General features: G+C 35.4%; 2 protein-coding genes across 2 annotated transcripts; both read left to right on the forward strand.

Annotated features, from left to right (window-relative positions):
* The first annotated feature begins 214 nt into the window (after nucleotides 1-214).
* Nucleotides 215-1,439, forward strand: LOC113229419 (pupal cuticle protein G1A-like). The gene is made up of 2 exons (XM_026462996.1): nucleotides 215-233; nucleotides 710-1,439. The coding sequence occupies exons 1-2, from the start codon at nucleotides 228-230 to the stop codon at nucleotides 1,310-1,312; spliced, it is 609 nt and encodes a 202-aa protein (XP_026318781.1). The 5' UTR covers nucleotides 215-227; the 3' UTR covers nucleotides 1,313-1,439.
* Nucleotides 1,440-2,896: 1,457 nt separating this feature from the next.
* LOC113229418 (cuticle protein 16.5) lies at nucleotides 2,897-3,951 on the forward strand. The gene is made up of 2 exons (XM_026462995.1): nucleotides 2,897-2,908; nucleotides 3,259-3,951. Exons 1-2 carry the CDS (start codon nucleotides 2,897-2,899, stop codon nucleotides 3,856-3,858), a joined length of 612 nt encoding a protein of 203 aa, XP_026318780.1. The 3' UTR covers nucleotides 3,859-3,951.
* The last annotated feature ends 17,610 nt before the right edge of the window (nucleotides 3,952-21,561 follow it).

Consider the following 21,561-nt stretch of genomic DNA (forward strand, 5'->3'; position numbering starts at 1 on the left):
TGCTCAGAAAAAGCGAACTGCATCTTGATGCACATCATGTATCTTTAAACCGAGGTTAAGGTCACAAACTGGTTGGAGTGCAATTGCACTTGAATATTGATGCATGACTTTTATTCGGTTGTAAAAAAGGCGGATTTAATGAGCATCAATTTTATCCTGGAAGAGTATAAAAAGACTGACCCAGAGAGATATTGACATTCGATGTCTTGAACCCGAAAACTACAGCCATGAAGGTAAGGTGAAAAAAATTGTATTTATTTTTTTGCTAAATTTTGACTTTTTAAATTTTTTTTTTAAGTAGCAATAGAGCTCCTTATGAAAGAGTTCCTCCAGGGAAGTAATGCCACCTTACCTATTTCTGTCGCCAAGCAGTAATGCAGCATTTCTGTGTTCCGGTTTTGAAGGGTAAGGGTGCTGGTGAAATTAATGACACATGGGGCTTATCAACTTATCTCAGGTTGAAATTTAAAGCTCAGAGTATCACTGTAACTGTTATGGACAGGCGTGTAGTGTACCATTAGGCGCATGACTTGTTCGTCCCGTCACTTGATGTTATGAAAAAGAAAAAGCTTTTTACTGTCCTTTATTGTAACTCGATAGTAAAACAGTCCGAAAACCCTTGTCTTTTCAAACATGTTGATATTATTTTCAACAAATGACCTTTTTTAGATTTAATTAAATATCAACTATATTACTGTATTAATTCCAGGTACTTATAATTCTCTGTACAGTGGCTTTAGCCAAAGCTGGAGTCATCCACGACTTCGCGCCAGCACCATCAGTATCCACTGTGTATTCTTCAATCAACACTCCAGTGATAAATACTGTGACTCCTTTAGTAGGGAAGACATATACACCATTTTCATACAATAAGGCGTATTCTGCTCCAGTCTATGATTCTGTATTATCCACTCATCAGAGCACGACAAAATCCTTGGACGGAACACGACAGGATACGTTGATCAAATCTTTGGACACGCCATTCGCGAGCTTGAAGAACTATGATTCGCGCACGACCAGTGAAACAGTATTACATTCACTGCCGACTTACAATGTTGCAACGCCATTAGTCCAGTCTATATCTCCAGTGACATATACTACTCATCCTGTAGCCCCTATTGTTAAGACTATATCAGCTCCTTCAGTGGCTATTTCGCATCCTGTAGTGGCCAAGACGATCACTTCTGGACTGCCCAATTATGCTTCCCAAACGCCAGTTGTAGCTGCTCATCCTGTTAAGATCACATACTCCGAAGCTCCTTTGGTTTCTCACATGACGTTCACAGGTCTTGGTACTAGCTACTCTTGGTAAAAAAAATAACAAATAATATTCATGGTTCACGCGACTGACTTCTATTTAAGTATAATTTATTCCATTATTCTCTAAGTTTACCATCTTTATTAGTATCTCTTGTAATTTATTTAATAAATTTTTATCAACAATTTAAATCTCATCTTTTTTATTTATCATTTTTAAACACAGAATAGTGCATTATGTATGACTTTATAAATGTACTCCAAGTATGAGGCAATGTGTCAACTTCGAATCGCATAATTCAAGTTCCCAGCACATTAAAGTTGTGGAGGCACAGTAGTGGCATTCTAACAGCCAATTAAGTAGTTTAGCCAAGTAACTACATCCATATATGTAAAGAAAAACCGCACAGAATGCTATTAATCCCAATAACTCAGAAAATATTCATAACTTCTTTAATTTAACATTAACTACTCAAACCAGACGTGTATCTTTGCATATATCCTTGACATAACAAGACTTCTTAAAACTGAAATAGAACACATCAATATACCCCAATATTTCACACTTAAACCAGCTAAACTCCAAATATAGCTAAGTAGATATGTAAGTTAGTCCTATGAGACACATGGTAAAACGTGATATAACGTAACAAGACACCGTAATATATAAAGCGACAGAAATCCTTAACCCCATACAGATACGGCGGTAAATTTTACAACAATGGCGTTACTTCACATTGTGGCCTATTGTGAGGCAAGTTGTGCTTACAATGCGGAGTTTGATAGAGACGTATGGGGTACAGGATTTGGTACACGACTGACCTGTCCACGTGTGTCGACATTCCCGCCCTTAAACAAAAGCGCATATGTTCTTGCGTAATGAGCTGTGACTATGAAAAGGTGGGTTCAGATCACCTACGAATTTATAGTAGAACGTAAGGATTTAAAATCTGACATAATTATTGATTAAATTGATATTGCCAAATGATAACCATAATTACTTAACAAAAATATGAACATTTAGGATGTTATTGCGTAGTACCATAAAATAATAAATTTTGTGACACAACTCTCAGAAATAATATAAGAATAGGAACCCGAATTTTGTTCATAGGCATCGCGACACCGGACAGGGAACCTGTTTGAAGGTTGGTAACTTGATTAAGATTTTTAAATGTCGTGATAAGTCTGTCGAAGTACAATTAAAAAAAAAATGTTATTCGAAGCAAGAAATATGTATTTCAGAAAGTGTGCACCCGATTTATAATTCAAATGCCCACATCCAAGTTTAGCTTCAATTAATCATTCAAACATTTAACGTGCAGTACATAAAGCGCATATGGTAATTACGTTGCACTGCTCCCATAAAATTTAATGGATTAAAAGTATGTGTTGGTTTGGACCGACATTTGCGACAGGGCTCTAACAAGTCCAAGTTACATTATTTTATCTACAGTCAAGGACTTAAGTTACTCTTTGATGCTGTTGTATATCCCTTGGCGTATAAAGTGAAACTTGTGTGGAATGCTAGGACACCGATTGTGCCAGCCGTTTACGTACGGGGGTAACGAGAATAGTATAAATGTTCGTGCAAACTCTGTAGCAATATCACTTGCAGTAGTGAATTTAATATAGCATAATGGCAGCCAAGGTACGGGATTCAGTTCTGTATAGTGCACATATTCGAAGTGAAGCGTTAAAATGGATTTTAGATTTGTAAAATGTTATTTGTGGACTGTCCGTTTTATTTTACGAGACTTCGAACATTTACTTGCGTAGCACACATTCACTTGCCGTGTGATAGATAACAATACCTTAAAAAGTTTTAAAATAAATGAAAAATACATTATTAAAATTTACATGGCGATGGACAAATAAAAAAAAACCTGAGTATTGCATAATTCGGAATAGAAAATAACAGTAACTGCCAGAAAAAACTCCACAGCTTTAACATTTTTTTCAATTCCTTACAAAACTGAAATTTGTTTTTCCTCGTTGCAGTTAGTCATCTTCCTATGCGCGGTGGCGGCCGCTCGCGCCGGCAACCTACTCGGCGCTCCTGTGGCTTCATACGCTGCGGCCCCCGTAGCTGCTTATGCTGCGGCACCCGTGGCTAGTTACGCCGCTGCCCCGGTCATTAAATCGTACGCCGCTCCCGCATACTCTGCCTACGCCGCGCCTGCGTACGCCGCTCCTGCGTACGCCGCTCCTGCGTACTCAGCGTACGCTGCTCCTGCGTACTCAGCGTACGCTGCTCCCGCATACTCGACCTACGCCGCACATGCTCCCGTCGCCTACTCCGCCCCAGTAGTGAAAGCCGTCGCTCCCGCCGTATCTTCCGTGTCTTCTTACTCGACGCACACTGCCCACGCGGCGCCTTTGTACGCTAAGGCTATCGCTCCCGTTGCCAGTTACGCCGCTCCAGTGGCTACCTACGCAGCACATGCTCCCGTAGCTTATGCTGCTCCAGTCGCGCCTGTGGCCACATACGCCCATGCTCCCGTAGCAACTTACGCCGCCTCTCCCGTCTTGAAATACTCAGCTGCGCCCGCGGTCTCCCACGTGTCATACAGTGGCCTGGCAGCTAACTACGGCTGGTGATCACCTTAACCGACTGTGTTCATATCTAGTGATGTTAAATTTGTATATTTATTTTTGTACAATGACAATAAAAATATAAAAGTGGTTTATAAATATTTGTATAATTCATTAAATTTTTCAAGACATGTTATAATATATAATTATAGATACATTTAAATTACTTCGTGGCCGGACAAAAAAATATTACTTAAATATTTATTACAGAATGACCACGTAAACAACAAACATCTTATGTATAATTTGACAAAATCTATTCAAACTGGGATTACATAAGATTGCACTGCATCTAAATAAATAATATGCGGGGATAACACACACTTTCTGAATTAATAAAATTCAGTGTAAACATAAACATATATGTAATGAATAATAAACATATGAATCTTAAAACAACATATAAAGTAGAAATGATACTATTCCAAAAAGTGAGTTATATGTACTTTACGTGGAAAAGGACTACTTATATTCAAAATGCCAAAATGTAATACCATTAACAATTATGACAAAATTTCAGACGCTACTAAGTGCTATTTAACCCTCTTGCAAATTCATTCAGACTTTACTTGACTCGTCACTAGCATTGCATAATTATAACAACTTCATTAACAACACAATTAGCTTAGTATTCATTTCAAAAGTAATTTAAAAATAACGAAGTGCTGTTTTAATTTTATCATTATGACTAAGAATTGTAGTAAGGCCAAATATGTCGATACACGTTCTTATGTCGTATGACTTTTTTTGTTTTGTTTCATCAGCAATTAATCACAGCACGGGTTCAATTCCCGATAAAGCTAACATAGGAATTTATAGTTTTACATGAGAATACGTAATTGGTATGATCCTATAAGAGCCGTTATACACGTCTTTTAGCAGCACATCTGCAGCAATTGCAGAGGCGATGCAGTCGCTAGTCGTCCACCTTTACACACGCGCGACTTAAGCACGCAAAATGCAAATGCGATGCACGTTTTTAATGATTCAACATGAGCGACTGCATCGATGCAGTCGCGCGTTTGCATCAATGCAACCGCCCATAAAACGGTAATGTCGCGCTGCAATCGCGCGTTCCACAAAGACGCGTTTGTATCGCTGCTAAAAGTCACCGTGTGTGACCGCTCTAAGATGCTTTTAAAGAACATTGAGCCATTGTATTAAAGATTAAAAATGCACTCAATTTACCCTCAAAACGACGTCACGTGAGTTACCTTTACGGGTGAGAACATGAGCATCGTGTCCACTTGCCACAATAGAGCGATTGTCACACTCACGTGCTTTGTGTACAGATTTAATGTTGTTGCTAAATAGGGAGCTGTGCCCAGAAGGGCATAACAACTACTACGAAAGGAAATACTGATTATGAACAAAGTTTCACGTAAATGGTGAATTTAACTCAAGGTGTGGTCAACACATTCATGATTGACGTACGTGATTTCAAAGTTACTTTATATAATTAATTACATTTCTGTATAGCGTTAACCTATACTAGGATACGTGGACTGCTTTGCAATAACGAATGCCGAATTAATTATACTTCTACAATGATATTGCGAAACTAGAATAAAGTAATATTCGGATACGTTTAGAAAGATTCTCTATTTAATGAGATAAATGCCAAGATGACCTAAATTACCGCCAGAAATTAAAAATAACTCAACAATTTAACTGCCTCCGTGGCCGAACTGTTACCATGCTAGTTTGCTACGCAAATGTCCCGGGTTCGATTCCCGGGCCGGGAGAAATATTTGTATGACCTACATTTATTTATCTCGTAAGTTCGGGTGAAATTTGTGCATGTCTATGTGTCATGGCACCCGCGACACAAGGTTTCCCTAGTGCGGGGCTATAAGTATGTGCGTTATTTATTTATTAATTGGTAACATCAAAACCAAACTTAAAAATAACTATAATAAATAGACTGATCTAATTTTTATTACCCACACCGACACACACGACACTATTTTTTTAATCTACTTAACTATAAATTTTAACATCCTACATATTTTTTTATGATACCAAATGACGGGATGAACAAGTGATGTACCTGGTAGTAAGCGACACGCCTGTCCATAACAGTTGCAGTGCCGCTCAGAGGAAAAAATATATATTACTGGGGCTTATTATTCCCATGATAGTTGTTTACTTGCTTCTTTTTTCAGTGATACTTTACAAATTGAGTAGGCACTTTACAAGTAAGCAAAAGGGTTTGCCAACTTTGTTATGAACTCCCATCAATGAATTGCGGTACACGGATAAACCTACTCAAGTTTTTGTTGCGCTGCCATATTTAGATTAATAAGTACTAAGGGTTTCGCTCAGCGAAAAGTTTAAGGAGACTGGTATCATGACTGTGGCATCATAGTATATTTACTCGGATATTTTGTATGACCGTAAAAATATACATAATTTTATTCAGAAAAAAGATCCATAATATTAATAACCTTAGAACTAAGTCCAAACTCATGGTATCACGATTTGTTTAACTAATGTAAACGATTATTTTATAGGAAACTGTGTAAATTGTTACAATAACATTCATCATAAATATTTTAATTAAAAAATTATATTACAAAATTGAAAACTATGTGTTAGATAAAGATGTATGGAAAGACAACATGGGTCTAGATTCCACACAAAGTGTTTTCCATAGCATTTAAGTTTGTATCAAAAGAGCAATCCCTGAGTTTCTTGCTTTCTCGTTCTTCTCAGGGAGGTCAGTGTAAAATTTTACTTAAAAATGTACCGTACGTAGACGTTTTGATCTCTGTGTCCTACTTGTAGTCTTTGGAAGAATTAACATATGTATCATATGCAGGGACTTCGGCAACTTCCGTTAGTTGTAGCAAAAATATGAACGACTGCCCAATCTGCAGTTACAATAATTAATTTCTGGACGACGAGGTATGTTTTAGTCAAATAATCATTTATTCCAAAAGTAAACTTTTGTAAATTTATTATTAAATAAAATATAATAAATAACATGATACAAGTTTCATTGAAGTGTTGTTACATTCCCACTTGTTTCTAAATAAGTTTTGTTTATAGTGCCCCTCCCTATCAACCTCTTGGTTATGCGGGAAGGGCACTGTGACCTGTGCAAGCGAACCCGCACTGGGACCATCTAAATCAGGTCCTACCCGGTGCCGGTGCCTGCAGCACGCTCACTTCCCGTCCGCATAACTAACGGTTGCCGCCGCTGAGCCGCCGACTTTAAGTCCACTACCAATTCTCCTCATTGGTGGCGGAGCTGTAAGACACGCTCACTCCCCGACGCCGAATGAATGGCGTCTCTCCAGTTCCCAAATTCCTACGCGGCCGGAGATGTTGTTACAAATAAATCGTCGTCCAGAAATTAATTATTGTAACTGCAGTCATTCATATTTTTGCTACAACTAACGGAAGTCGCCAAAGTCGCTGCATATGATACATGTGTTAATTCTTCCAAAGACTACAAGTAGGACACAAAGATCAAAACGTCTACGTACGATACATTTTTGTGCATGTTTCTTCCATGTGAACATTTAATTTTAAAAACTTCTATTTAATATTAATTAAATTTTTATTGAATTGATATTGATGAGATGAGATGTATTAATAATTATAACAAACTAGTGGAGTAATTTCACAAAAAATAATTGAATATCAATTCAATAAAAATTTAATTAATACAGTGAATAGCGACATCTCCCGCCAGGACTGGTAGCTGTAACGGTACTAACTGGGTGATAAATCTGTCATAGAATTCTAATAGATGGCGCTACGACTAAAAAGTCGTTGAAAGACCAAGTACAAAGACACGACGCAAGCACATAGAGAAATTCGTGAGGTCCGTTGGTTCGTTCCGTGGCTTAGCGTCTGCCACGGTATGCAAGAAGACGTCGGTTCGAATCCGACCGGATCGAAGGAATTTTTTCTGAGTGTTCGATTTTTGTATTAATTTCTATTTAATATTTTCCGCGAAAACAGAATTTCAATTTCGCTACGAGTATTTATTGTATTGGTTTTAAGTTAACAAGGATTTATTAGTTTGTGGTAATAGAACCAATTAACAAACATTTAATTTACTCTGAAACAATAATATCTACAAGCAATCAATATGAATGCGGATATTAATTGCCGCAAGCACGCAGGTAATGACTATTTTAGTACAATAATTACTTCTAACCTTATTTATATCCCTCTGTTTTTTAATTTTTTCTTGTTTTTCTGTTTTATAATTGTACTGTGTCAATATATTCCACTACAGTCGCGACTATGAATGTGAATAAGTTACCAAGTCACATTAGGCCATTATATTGGACAATGCTCTCTACATTTTACCTAGGAAACACTGTATTCTTAACAACACAACTAAAGTATGAACACAAAAGCTTATGTTCTATATATAAAGCTACAAGTTTAGTACTCACTGATAGAAATAGAACGCATACTTCCCGATATGGTGGAAAATTGAAATTTATACCGTTGTACGCGGATGAGTTTCAAAGCAAAGAACCAAATATGAGAAGACCTGAATGTAGAAAATATAGATAGATAGATAACATGTTTATTCAGCACAAATACAAACACAAAAACAAAACATTTACAATCACTTCACACTATCACACTCACACTATATAAAACACATATTGCGAGAAAAGCAAATACTGTGAGAAAAACAAACAAATACTATAAGAACTGATAAAATTTTAATGTACCTATGTACTACAGTTTGTGCTGAAATGGCCCTGACTCAGCATAAATACTGTAGACCGAGAGAAGTCAAACAGTGCCGGTTTTCTGCCAGTATTTTCTGCCACATGGTGAGCGAACGCAGCCCAGTAAGCCATGCCACCAAAGTGCATCACACGCAAAATATATACCTAACTCTAAATACTATACATATATATATCAAGCAAAAGAGTAAGATGTAAAGCAAACAATGTAAATAGTGTAAGTAATGAAGGTAAGCAATATAAATAAAAATGTAAGTTTACAAACATAATATTAAATTATAACAGTAGCCGCCAAATATGAGTATATATAGGTACGGAAAATTAGGTTTACAGGTATCACACGCATTGATTAGGGAAATATCTATGTAGCGAGACACATTTGCTCTGACAAAAGATGTTTTTTGTATTCACGCTTAAATCGTTTTTTATTATTGATGTCACGCAATGGAGGAGGAATATCATTCCAACACTTACTGGCGCGATACCTGAAACCACCGCGAAAAGCAGTCATTCTGTGTTCTGGGATGTTAATAACATTTTTAGAAACTAATCGGAACTTATCCCCCCTTACACGTTGTGACCAATTAATCTTGTGGTATAGATAATCAGGTTTCCGGGTTTTAACTATATCAAACATTAGGCAGGCCAAATATAGCTTCTAACGGGCCTCCATTTTCAGAATGCCCAATTTGTTTAAATAGGGCATGATATGTGTGCGAGGAGGAATTCGAAAACAATAGCGAGCACAAGAATTTTGCACTCGCTGGGTCAGTTTTTTCGAGCTTTTTTTGAGACAGCCACTATACACGGTGATGCAATAGTTCAGCCTAGACAATACCAGTGCCTCACAAAGCAGAACTCTCAGAGTCTGGCTGATATAAGATCTAAAATTGTACAGAACTTTGAGGCGATAGAAACAAGAGCGTGAGACGTCCAATACAAGATTTTCAAAGCGCAGCTCCATTTGTAACCCAAGATTCCTAGCTGAGCTAACTCTTTCTGTAGCCACACCTCCTATAACAATCTGTGGGTCAGCGCTAATAATCTTTGCACCTGACTACGGGAGCCAAGTATCAAATATTTTGATTTAGTTGCATTTAAAACGAGGCCGTTAGAAGAACACCAAGCAGAAATACGACTCAGATCATCATTTAACCCATCAACCATAGCGTTTAAGTCATCAGCATTGCCTGAAATGTAAATTTGTAGATCGTCAGCATATAAGTGAAACCGACAATTTAAAATACATTTAGCCAAATGACTATTGTACAAAATGAAAAGTAAAGGTCCAAGAATGGAGCCTTGCGGGACGCCTTTCCGGATTGTCTTAAGGCCCGATTCGATGTTGGTACCATCAGAGTTTTTTATGACTACTTTTTGATAACGTCCATTTAGGTAACTACTAAACGAAGATATGGAATTGTGGTCAAGACCATAGTAAGATATTTTTGAAAATAGCATTTTAATGTTAATAAAATCGAACGCACGAGTGAAGTCCAACAAACATAAAATCGAACCCCTACCAATGTCTTGAGATATATAAAAGAGTGATGAACGGCCTGCAAAAACTATATATATATGGCGGGAATATTTGTGCATTTTTATGAGGTACACCCTAGACAATTTCCGCCGGAAGTAAAAAAATTTCAAAATTGAAATAAACAAGATAGCCGCCATACAAATTTCAAGGTCTTCTATAACGGAAACTATTAGAGATAGGTACGAGGTGCTCGAAGGAATGTCATAAAGGGTGACATAGATTAACTGCCTGGGTTAAAAAAATTCAAGATGGCGAATACAAAGTGGCGGCCGAAGAAAAACTTACTTCGATCCGGCTGAAAATCGGCATGCGAGCGTCTTTAGGAATCCTTAATCGTAATTTGTGGACAAAAGTTTTTTTTACAGTTTTTTAGTATAGCTGCCATATGAGCCTTTTTGTTTTTTCGATGAAAATAACCGCTGAAAGAGACTTCCTCTGATTCGGCTGAAAATTGGCGTATGGAGGCCTCTAAAAGTGCCTCTAAAAGTGATAATAATTTGTCGTCAGGATTTGTCTTTCGCCCTTTTCAAATATGGCCTCCATACAAACGTTTGTTGGCGGCAGAAAAAAAATTGCTCTGATCCCTTTGAAAATTGACATGTGTGGGTCTCTAGGAGTGCTTGATAATAATTTGTAATCAAAATTGGTTTTCCGCCATTTTTGAATATGGCCGCCATACAAGCGTTTATAAAAATTTGCTGTAATTCAACTATAAAACGGTATGTATGGGTCTCTGCAGGTGTTTGATAATAGTTTGCGGTCAAAATTTATTTTTCGCCTTTTTTCAATATGGCTACCATACAAACTTTTTTACCGGCAGATAAAAATTTGCTTTAATTCGATTGAAAATGGACATGTCGGGGTCTCTGTGAGTATTTAATAATAATTAGCGGTAAAATTTTATTTTTCGCCATTTTTCGATATGGCTACCACACAAACTTTTTTGGCGATAGATGAAAATTTCTTCTAATTCGACTGACGGCTTCAATCATAATTTGGGCAAAAAATTTTATTTCCACCGTTTTTCGATATAGCCGTAATATTTTATGTAAATAGCTGTTGCAAAAACTTGCTTTGCTCGGATTAAAAGTTAGCACGAAAAGAGTTCTAAGATTGTTTGATAATAATTAGTGATCAAAATATATTTTCGCAATTTTTAAATATGGCCGCCATTACAGAGCTATTTCAATTTTTTTAAAACAAAGTCATAAGTGCCAAAGCCGTAGGCCCTAGATCCGCGGACGGCGAAGCCCCAAGCGTGCACACGCCATCTTGTGGAGGTAATATACCTATTGAGGCGTAATAGATTACGAGTATAAGATCTCACAATTGTAAAAATGTAAGGCATACTTCCCGATGATGACCTGATCTACCAGCTTTATTATAGTATATAGTATTTATTTTAATATAGCTTTATTATAAAATTTATTAGGAGATCAATATCAAAATATATACTGGTTATAAATGTCAGCAATCGTTATCGATCAAATATTGTTTTTGAATACCAAATATTAATTTAGTATGCTTAAACATAATGATAGTGTTACCTTGAATGCAGTTCATTTATAATGTATCCGCAGAACAATTAATATAGACGGGACAATTAAAATATATTTAAAACATAAAAAAAACATCGTTTATTTAAAAAAGTGCAAATGTTCAATAGATCAATTATATCTTTGATGATCAAATAATATCCCCTATTGAACTATACAAACCGATAAACACTCAGATGTTTACAGGCTTTTACTACATAAATTTAAGAGATATCAAAAAGCTTTAAACTGATATCTTAAGTACGTTACCTAATGAATAAAGCGACATCAATAAGTTTTTAAATATAAAACTAGAAATATCCAAAATTTTAATATTAAACGCTCCCATACATTTAATATGACATTCGTAGAGAGGCTTTTTTTCCTACTATATGAGGTAACAATAACTTAACAGATGACAAAACTGACACAAACAAAGTAATAAATCTATCTTTTAATTAAATAAAAATATAATGGCATAGTCAATTATTTGACCAAGTGTGAGTTGTTTATAAACATAAACAAAATTGATGATTATTTTTTTTTAGTGCTGATCGACTCAGTTTCACGTAAGAACCATTTCATTATATGGGACGAAAAAATCGAGACAAATGTTGGTTTAAAACAATTAAACTGAATTAAAACTGACTATTTTTTAATGCTGATAGCATTGACTTACAATTATATGGACGTCGGGTCCGCGCTAAAAAGTGTCCGAACTTATAGGGCGTTAAAATCGTATACAGAGCGTCACTCACGCTTTAGCCTTCGTTTGTTTGACTGACTGCGAAGCAAGCAAAATTAGACAGTACTGCGATGACATTACAATTTAAAAGCTTTTCCATATTCCTTTACATGTCACTACGTTTAAATAGGTTGACTTGGGACATTTTTTTCGTGGTTTTTTTTTATTAGACCCATCGGCCATTTATTTGTAAGTCAATGGCTGATAGAATCAATTTCTTATAAGAATTATTTTATTGTATTGGATGAAAATGATCGGGACAGCAGAAGTTGATCAAATTGAATACAATGTTGTTTATTTTTAAGAATAAACTTTAGAATAATAACGCACAATAAACATTATTTCTAGAGATACCCTGATAGCTGCAAAAACTTTTAAAACAACTCGTATTATTTTATGTAAGCAATAAACAATTATTGAAATAAGCCATTTTTTTAAAGTAAATTTTACATTTTAAATATTACAAGCGTAAAATTGTATTTATATAACTCAATCCTAAATTTTATAGGACTAGACATAATTTTTTTTATGATACAAAGTGACGGGACGAACAAGTTGTACGCCTGGTGGTAAGCGACACATCTGTCATAACAGTTGCACTGCCATTCAGAGCTTTAAATCGCAAAGATCTGAGGGGTAATGCCACTAGCGCCACCACCCTGAGACATACTCGTAAGTTGACAAGTTCCATGTGCCTGTAATTTCACCAGTATCAGCACCCTTACCCTTCAAAACCGGACCACAATAAGGCTCACATTACTTGGCGGCAGAAATAGGCAAGGTTGTAGTACTTCCCTGGAGGAACTCTGTCACAAGGAGCTTTACTGCTTGTGTATTAAGGAATTACGAACGACACTCCACTGGAAGCCCGAAATCGAAGACTACTCGTCTTTCGGAGTCGAGGTTCGTAATTCCCCTACCGTCCATGAAATATACAATGTTTTTTATCACACTTGCACGTAAATGCTTGACTATGATATAATAATATGGAAACCTCGGCCTGTTTTCTTCTCATTACAGCCATGGTCGTGTAATGAGTCTACAATGCATTATAGTCAAGTTAGCCTGCATGCAATCATATTTACTTGTAAATGTCCGTTAGTAATATTTTTATTAGACAACAATTTATTAGACAATTTCTCCTTTGGACTCAGATATTTACAGCAATGCATCTAATAATGTAATTACTTTAGTTCCTTTGATGGCACTGACAAAGTTAGGGTCCTTTTGAGCCAGTCGCCTTTGAAGTCATTTACGGTAGTTGTAATAAGTATTATTTGTTTAATTACGAAATGACATTCGATTAATTATAGTTAGTGTTGTTAAAAATCCGTTTTTTTTTCTGAGGTGAAAAAAACCGTGTATTTTTTCTGGAGTACGTTTTTTTTTCTAAAAGTATGAAAATAAAAATATAACAATATGACAATTGTATCTTTTTTACTATATTTCCTCTTTTGTTGTTAATATTATTCTTCATAAATAAATTGCTCAAATCAAATAAAATAAATGGACAACACTCATAGTGTTGTCAATTTGTGGCGAACTCCCCAAATTGCGAGGAATTTCAACTCGATTGGGCAGTTTGTGGGATTGACGCTATGTGGGGAAAATGTGGGGATTCTAACATTTGTGGGGATTTTAACGTTTTTTTTAAATCTATCGATTACTGTTGCATCGCTACTTTGATGATTACAATAAAAACACTACTTATTTATTTATATAAGAGCGATATCAATATTTTTTCCACGTCGTACATATCACCTATACAGCAACATTTACATAGAATTATTAGCAAGCCGCTTATATAAAATTATTCGGTAGGATATGAATGAAGGAAACGAAGACAGAAAATTTTGATGACGTTAGAAGTGTGGGTAACACCTGTAACAGTAGTAACACCACAAATGAATTAATTTTTTGTTATAATTATCATGGTATTGATTTTAATAAACAAAACAAAATAAAATACAAATATATAAAACAAAAATTAGTGTCTAATTTTATATCAGTATTCATTTTACTTTTTCTGAAAAAAAAAACAAATTTAGAAAAAACCAGAGCGCTGTGTTTTTTTACGTTTTTTTTTTCAAAAATGTGAAAAAAACATTTGGTTTATTTTCATGTTCCAACACTAGTTAAGGTGCACGGAACGAGCCTCCACGCACGACGTATATATGATTACTTTCCTATACGTCTAGCGCACTCTGAGCAACCATCGACGAGTACCTTCGCCACGATGGTAAGCACTACAGGGTATGCCATCAATACGATAGATTTTTTTTATAATATCAAGTGATGGGACAAACAAATAGAAGTGACACGCCCGCCTATAATAATTGCAGTGCCACTCAGAGCTTTAAATTGCAAACATCTAGGACAAATGCCACTGGTACTATCACCGTGAGACATAAGTTTGCAAGTCCCATGTGCATTTTAGTTGTTTTTTATAATATCTAGTAACGGGAGGAACAAGTCCAAGTGCCTGTAATTTCACCACCACCCTTACCCTTCAAAACCGGAACACAATAATGCTCACATTACTGCTTGGCGGCAGAACTTCCAGTACTGCCCTGGACGAAGTATTTGACAAGGAATTCTACTGCTACTAAAGAAGATAAGAATAATCATTACCAATTTCAGCCGCCAAACAGTAATGTGAGCATTACTGCGTTCCAGTTTGGAAGAATAAGAGTGCAGGTGATATTACAGGCACATGGGACTTGTCAACTTATGTCTCAGGGTGACGGGCGCAGTGGCAGCGCCTCTTAAGATCTTTGCTAATTAAAGCTCTTAGTGACACTGCAACTGTTATATATGGGCGTGTCGGTTACCACCATGCGCACGACTTGTTCGTCCCGTCACGTGGAATTATAAAAAAAAGTTGTAATCCTCCAATATAAAACCATTACTGAGCAAATTGTATTTTCAATAATAGAGAGATAAATCGGAGATTGAAGGTGGTGATCGAGTCTAGATTTTCACGCCACTCTTGTAGAACATATGTATTGCACATAACCCATCTGGTGACCTTTCAAAGTCAAACTAATTTTATTTATAGGAAATGAAACTATTTTTCCGGATTTAAATGGCGTATATTTGTTTCGGGCCCTTTACAGGTCCCATGGTCACGGTTGTCAGTCAACCAGTCCAACACACAATAGTGTTCCAGTGACCATGGGATCTGTAAAGGGTCAGGATGTAACAATCGCGAAAACATAAGAACTTAATTTTATTTATTTCATATTTGTGTTTTCGAAGAATGTAACTTTTCGCGCTCTTTGCAGGTCCTACGATTACGGCTGACGGAGATGGGAGTCATGAACCAGTTATGATATTATTCGTAACTGGTATGTTAATTAATGTAAACTACCCTATTTCGTTAGGGTGGTTTGAACTAATATTAATGTAAACCACTCCTACAGATTAGGGTGGTCAGTTTCATTTCGAATGAGTGGCAATCATGAATACCTAATAAGGGTGCCTTATTTGTTTTGATTAATAACAGCCAATATTGCCAAAAAAATCAAAAGAAAATGATATTTTAACTGAGAATTACCTTTTTAAGTAGGTTTAATAAGTGTACTTTCGGCAGGACGTTCAAATGCCGGCAGCAATTGACTTTGTATGAGTGTATGTGTGCTCTTGGTTTACTATGAAAAATTTCAAATTTCTCCTTGTGTTTAGATAAGTCATAAATGAAATATAGATGTGGTATGTAAGTAAAACAACAAGTCTGATCACTGAACTATTAATAAGGTTATAATAAGATAAATGACGCAATCAACGCTGACCGAAGGCTATTAAAATGAGCCACAATTCGTCATAATTTATAGTGTTCCGTATGATACGAATAGGGTATATAAGACACATTTTATGGAATTCCTACTACAGACTCAGTGTCAGGTTTAAAGATTAACTTCTCACTAAGAATTTCCATTCACTTAACATGAGAAAAAATGACAAATTATAAGTACAATGGAAATACCGAACGACAAAGATTAAGCATAAAAATTATTCTACATTAAGCGGGTAGCTTATTTAAATGCGAGTTGGTTGGTTCAATCGCTAACATCGCAGACGAGCATAACTAGAAGCGACAAGCAAGTAGTTTAATTAGGACGACACCTTTGGTACTTTAAATTATTATTTTATTATGTTTATTGCTTATAATGATATTTTTTTGGTTTGTTTATTATAATTATTTTGGTTTATTTTATGTTATTAAAGTAGTGTTACTTTTTTTATTTTAAAGTTCTCTTAAAAAAAGTCACTTAGGGTCGTATTCTAGAACTCTACTCAATGCTCAAGTCAGGATTACACTGGAAACACAAGCACTGGAAATACGACCCTAATGGCAGGGACTTGAGTATGATTTCGAGTGCTTTGAATCATACTCAAATCCTGACTTGAGCATTGAGTAGAGTTCTGGAATACGACCCTTAGTCTTAAAACATAGACAGTATTTCATCAGTCTCTTGACAAAGGCTTGATAAGCTTAATAAGTTTAATAAAATAATAACTATCGACTGTTAATGTTAAGATTATTTTATTACTGAAATAAAGATTTTTTTATTATTTTTATTATTATTGTCTATATTTTCAAATGTTTCTATTTCAGGCAATTTGTAAGAAATTATACTCAATGACTATTTTAATAATGTACCACCCAACTACACCAATATACAGTTTTCTCTAATACTATGCCAATAACCTGGTATCAAACTAGAGAATTCCTTGCACTATGAGTACCAGAGCAATGGAATTCAAACCGAGGCACTACTCGAAACACCCAGACCAGAACCAATTTTAAAAAGTTCGTTTCTCAAATTGTTCCTACCAGGAAACGAACCCGGGACCTCCTCATCCAGATTTCACAGTGCCGTTACGGTCCCAAGGACGTCGAATAGAAGGTAATCGTGACAGAACATTATTCTATCTCTATTCTGAATTACCACCAGGCGCACGATTTATTCGTTCCGTCACTTGGTACTATAATAAAATGCTCAGTACAGAGTACTAAAAAACCGACCTCAAAAGTTCGTGGAAATAGATGTACCTATTTGCCAAGTTTAATTGAAATCGATTTCCGGAAAGTGCGCGAAATTCATCCCTTATTTTGCCACCCTTAGACGTGGAATATTTTCTTTAAATTTAAATGTGACCACTCCTGAGGTACCCTCTTTCCAACAAAAAAATTATCAATATCGATTAACAAAACAACATACAGTGGAATTGAGAACCTCCTCCTTTTTTTGAAGTCGCTTAAAAAGAATCTCAGTCTTATTCTACGTAATTTTATAATTAGTTTTTTTAATAATATCTTAAAAGTTATATAGATTTTAAGGCTTTTTGATTATTCACTAAATGGTTATTCACTAATTACAATAATAATAATTTAGGAAATATAGGGAAAATAAAAGCGCTCATACCGTGGTAAGAGTCCATTACTTAGTGATAATCATTTTAAAAGTTCGTCAAGACATATACATATATCTAACTACCGACAGCTTTCAATAACACAATAATATTTTATTATCAATGTCATAACTGACCAACAGTAAATACAAAACTTGATCAAAATTATACTAAAACAATAAACTGTTCGCTACATGTAGCATTTTAAAACAAGGGCATTACACAGGGCGTTACACGCAAAATTTATTTTTATTGTCACCTTCAAATATTTCTCAGGAATCGTAAAATCAATTTCTAGGCAAATTTGCGATATTTGGAAACAGTTTTAAAACGTCACATTACACCAGCCTTGTAAAGGCGAGGCCGAATCCGTCTTTATGACTATATAAGCCATTTTTTTTTCGGTCAAAAATCATAACATTTAACAGTATCACAGCAAGCGCATCTTGTAGAAAAAATGTTCGCTAAGGTAAAAAATATAAAATATTTGTTAGCCCTTAAGACCTATTGTTAAGATATTGAAGGTTTACCTCACATCGTCGTTACAATTGCCTACTCAACCCATGCATTCGCATTTAACTATCATATTTAAGTACTTCTATCAAATCCAATATGTATTTCTCTTAACAAGAACTCAATTAATCTTTAAGAATATTGTTACTATCAATCATTTTTTAGCTTTAAATCTTACCATTTTCAGGTCGCTGTCCTCCTTTGCCTAATTGGCTTGACTCTCGCCGGAAACCTCTATGGAGGATACAGTGGCTACTCTCTCGGACATGGCTACTCTCTTGGACATGGCTACTCTCACGGACATGGCTACTCTCACGGCTCCTTGGGTCATGGATCTTTAGGGTACTCTTCATACTCCGCTCCTGCTGTGTACTCTGCCCCTCTGTATAAGAGCTACTCTGCTCCTCTCTATAAGAGCTACTCTGCCCCCATCTACAAGAGCTACGTTGCCCCTATCTCCTACTCTGCCCCCATCTATAAGAGCTACTCTGCCCCCATCTATAAGAGCTACTCTGCCCCTATCTCTTACTCCTCCTATTATCCTGTTTCTTACGGCTACAGCAGCCACGGTTATGGATACGGAAGCAAATACGGCTGGTAATTCATACAGGAAGAAGGAGTGTCAAGTCGATTAATCAATCTAGCTCAAATTTTTGTAATTATGTAAATAAATTGTACGAACGAAAATGCTGCAACATTGTTTTTTTTTAAAACTAGTTTAAGGCAATAATAACATTTGATATTTAAAGAAATAGTTTAGATCCAATCGTGATATTCAACGCTCCTAGCAATACCTAAAATCATAAAATTAATATTAGTGTTTTGAAATTTATTGACATCAACACAGTGATGTAGTAGATGGCATTATGCCAACATGACACGGATTCTAATCGCATCTAGTTCGATCGAAATGATAATTTACTAATTCCACCCAAAATAAAAAATAAACTATATGTTATTATTTATTATAAACTATATTTGTACACCTAAAACATGCATGATAAAATGGGTCAAGTTTAGAACAACAGCCAACAACTGGATTCACCAGATTTGCTGAATAAGAATTTCAATAACTTAAATTGAACTCCCTTAAAATTTACCTCCAGAAGTATATTAGGGCAATAATGACGGTATTAAAATCTAAAATAGTATACTATTCTATCGATGATGATCTTACAAACCCGTTTGTATATTTAGGTAGTTTAAAATTTATGTAAAGAAAAATGTGTCGCTTGCTCGACAAAATGTTGAACTTTCCAATCCATCACGCATAAGGCATTTACTTTAACTTGGCAATACTACTATAAAATCCTAGCGTTAAAATTTTAAATTAAATTAAGGTACAACATAGGAAATTATACAATTTTTCCAGATTTAAATCGCGTATATTTGTTTTTTCAAACAAACCAACGTTTAACGGGCAACGGGCCCTTTACAGATCCAATGGTAACGGTTGACCGTATCCATGATCGAGTCAAAGTGGTTTGTTTAAAAAAAATCAAATATACCCAATTTAAATCCGGAAAAATAGTTTCATTTCCTATTTGTAACAATCGCGAAAACCCAAGAACTCGATAAGGTACAACATGTTAATACAAAAAATACGTATGTACTTATTAAAACTTATCAAGACACAAGTACAAACTCAGAAAATCCTATATGTTCTTGAGTAAATCCATGATAATGTGTTTTAAATGTTATTGAAACCTTTTATTTGAGCAAAAACTGAGATGGCTTAACATGCCTGATTCTGAAGATATAAAAAAAATATTGCTGCTCTTCAACAATAGTGGCTGAAATAAAAATATTCCGTTTTTTGGCTCGTTACACAAATATATTCAGAAGGTACTACATTCTTATGTGAATAAGACATTGAGCTTTTTTCATGTATATACGTTAAGTTTCTTGTGTAAACATAATCTTTAATCATTAGACTAATGCTTATTTTTATAGAAATGGATGCTTTTAGTTAATATTCAGTTAATTTTCGGTAAAAATGTAGCAAGCAAACAGGTTTAGTTGGTTTTGTCAATACTAAATGGCGTTACTAACATTTTATGAAATTCCTGGATAACAATTTCTTTTTTCGTACACTGAAAAAAGAAATTGTTATATGTAACATACCTTTCGTTTACATATAGCATAAAACTTGTGACTACAAAACTACTGCAATACGTAACCAAACAGAGCTCCTAGTGTAGAGTTACTCCAGGAAAGTACTGCCAACTTACCTATTTCTGCTGCCAAGCAGTAAGGTCAGCATTACTGTGTTCCGGTTTTAAAGGGTAAGGGTGCTGGTGAAATTACAGGCTCATGAGACTTGTCAACGTATGTCTCAGGGTGGCAGTGCTCCTCAGATCTTTGCGATTTAAAGCTCTGAGTGGCATTGCAACTGTCATGAACAGGCGTGTAGTTTACCATCAGGCGCACGACACGTTCGTCCCGTCACTTGACATTATAAAACAAAATTAAAAAAAAAACAGTTTGTGTTTCATAAATGCACACTTTTATTAATTCAAGTTAATTTTGACAACGACTAAGTAAATTTTGGAAAAAAAGGAAATAACTGAAGCACTGTTTAGCTATCCTTTTTATCTTACTACAAGATACATAGCTCAAAGATTTTGTTAGTTTTTGTACTCAGTTGACATGCGAATATACCAGTGAACATCAGTGGAGTTTAAGGTATTTTAAGAACTTTATAGGAGTACATAATTACACATTTCGAATTGGTGAAAGTATTCAAGTGAAGACATTTGGCATGTGTGCTTGTCGTCGGTTGTGCACGCCAAATATACCTAACTTATTTTAAATCCTCTGGATGATGAATAAGGTGTTTTTCAGATAGCAGCTGTTTCAGAAAACCATCGATAAAAAATAAATAAGTCAACCTTAAGCAAAAACTACATTCAGTTTTTGATCACAGGGTTATATTGTCATTTTTTGTCGAGTGTTCAGATTGTTGAGTCAGATTTCGACATCTCGATAGTTATTAAAACCTTTATTTTTATTTCGAATAAAAACAAGTGCGCACGTCAATCAATTTGGGACATTTTTGCGGTCGAAAGTAGATCGAAATATTTCGTGAAATAAAATGCAGTGTCAGCGCCTGTTGGATGACACACCATGAGTATCGGGTAAGTACATATAATAATTAGACAAAAATCCTGAAAACAATCGATAATTACCTACTCATAAATAAACTCTGAAAATTTAATAAACCTAGTACTTAAAAATATA

This window comes from Hyposmocoma kahamanoa, unplaced genomic scaffold, assembly GCF_003589595.1.
Source record: "Hyposmocoma kahamanoa isolate Upper Pololo Valley unplaced genomic scaffold, ASM358959v1 62, whole genome shotgun sequence".
Classification (NCBI taxonomy): Eukaryota; Metazoa; Arthropoda; class Insecta; order Lepidoptera; family Cosmopterigidae; genus Hyposmocoma; species Hyposmocoma kahamanoa.